This window comes from Austrofundulus limnaeus, unplaced genomic scaffold, assembly GCF_001266775.1.
Source record: "Austrofundulus limnaeus strain Quisiro unplaced genomic scaffold, Austrofundulus_limnaeus-1.0 Scaffold3058, whole genome shotgun sequence".
Taxonomy (NCBI): domain Eukaryota; kingdom Metazoa; phylum Chordata; class Actinopteri; order Cyprinodontiformes; family Rivulidae; genus Austrofundulus; species Austrofundulus limnaeus.
The window spans coordinates 4,045-5,536 of NW_013955460.1; the positions used below are offsets into that span (position 1 = coordinate 4,045).

A 1,492-nucleotide genomic window follows, 5' to 3' on the forward strand; every position below is an offset into this window, starting at 1 on the left:
ACACACACACACACACACACACACACACACACACACACACACACACACACGGTAGAGTACAGTAGAGGAGTAGGAGCAGTATTACTTGGGTCCAGTTCAGTGTGTGGGGGTCCAGCAGGCTGGAGGTCCGTGGTTCTGAACAGAACTGTTTCTGTGAGTGCTCCATCAGGTTTTCATCAGAACCTTCCCTCAGGTTCTTCTGGACCTGCAGAGACACATGTTGACACAAGTGCTTCATGTGAGACACGAGATGAACCAAAGACCAGCAGAACTAAAGACTCAGACCTGTTCTGGGTCCAGCTTGGAGGCCTCCAGGTCTTCTTGTGTGAGCTGCAGACAGGCAGGAACACTGGACGCAGCGCCCCCTTGTGGCCATGACAGGAAGTGTCAGAAAATCCTGTTTGGTTTTAAATGTTCGTGTTAATGAAACATGACGACTGTTGTGTCAGTTACCAGTGAGCTGAGACTCAGAGACGGTGCAGAGGACAGAGTCCAGCTTCAGGCTCCTGGAGCAAACCGGACCCTGAAAGATGGACAGACTGAATCCCTGATGGCTTCATGATCTTATAAACTCGTAACTCCATGAGTTCTACCTGCTCCTGCTGCCGTTTGGAGGTGATGCAGTTCCTGTTCTTCACACCTTCTACTCCACCTGAGCTTGTTATGACAACTGGTGCTGACTGACTGTCTCCCTGGAGACTTCTGACCACGCCCACCTGAAGATCCGCGATGTAGGAAGAGGCGGAGCCAAACTGAGAGGTCCAGCCATGTGACAGATTCCTGAGACGACGAAATAATGAAAGAATTCAGGTATACTCTGAGGGATGTTTACCTTTAGTCACTGTGTACCTGTCTGTGTATCTACAATATGTACCTGTCTGCGTACCTACAATAAGTACCTGTCTGTGTATCTACAATATGTACCTGTCCGTGTACCTACAATATATACCTGTCTGTGTACCTACAATATATACCTGTCCGTGTACCTACAATAAGTACCTCTCTGTGTACCTACAATATATACTTGTCTGTGTACCTACAATATGTACCTGTCCGTGTACCTACAATATATACCTGTCTGTGTACCTACAATATGTACCTGTCCGTGTACCTACAATATATACCTGTCCGTGTACCTACAATAAGTACCTGTCTGTGTACCTACAATATGTACCTGTCCGTGTACCTACAATATATACCTGTCTGTGTACCTACAATATGTACTTGTCTGTGTACCTACAATATGTACCTGTCTGTGTACCTACAATAAGTACCTGCCTGTGTACCTACAATATGTACTTGTCTGTGTACCTACAATATGTACTTGTCTGTGTACCTACAATATGTACCTGTCTGTGTACCTACAATAAGTACCTGCCTGTGTACCTACAATATGTACCTGTCTGTGTACCTACAATAAGTACCTGTCTGTGTACCTACAATATGTACCTGTCTGTGTACCTACAATAAGTACCTGTCTGTGTACCTACAA

At 45.7% G+C, this 1,492-nt stretch overlaps 1 protein-coding gene across 1 annotated transcript in view; it reads right to left on the bottom strand.

Annotated features, from left to right (window-relative positions):
• Positions 1-85: 85 nt before the first annotated feature.
• Positions 86-1,492, bottom strand: part of LOC106511674 (bone morphogenetic protein receptor type-2) — a gene marked incomplete at both ends in the record, with an annotated part of 4,355 nt that continues 2,948 nt past the window's right edge. Inside the window, 4 exon segments of the mRNA XM_014000422.1 lie at positions 86-205; positions 286-365; positions 454-523; positions 594-780. Of these exon segments, the coding sequence (XP_013855876.1) occupies positions 86-205; positions 286-365; positions 454-523; positions 594-780 (457 nt within the window).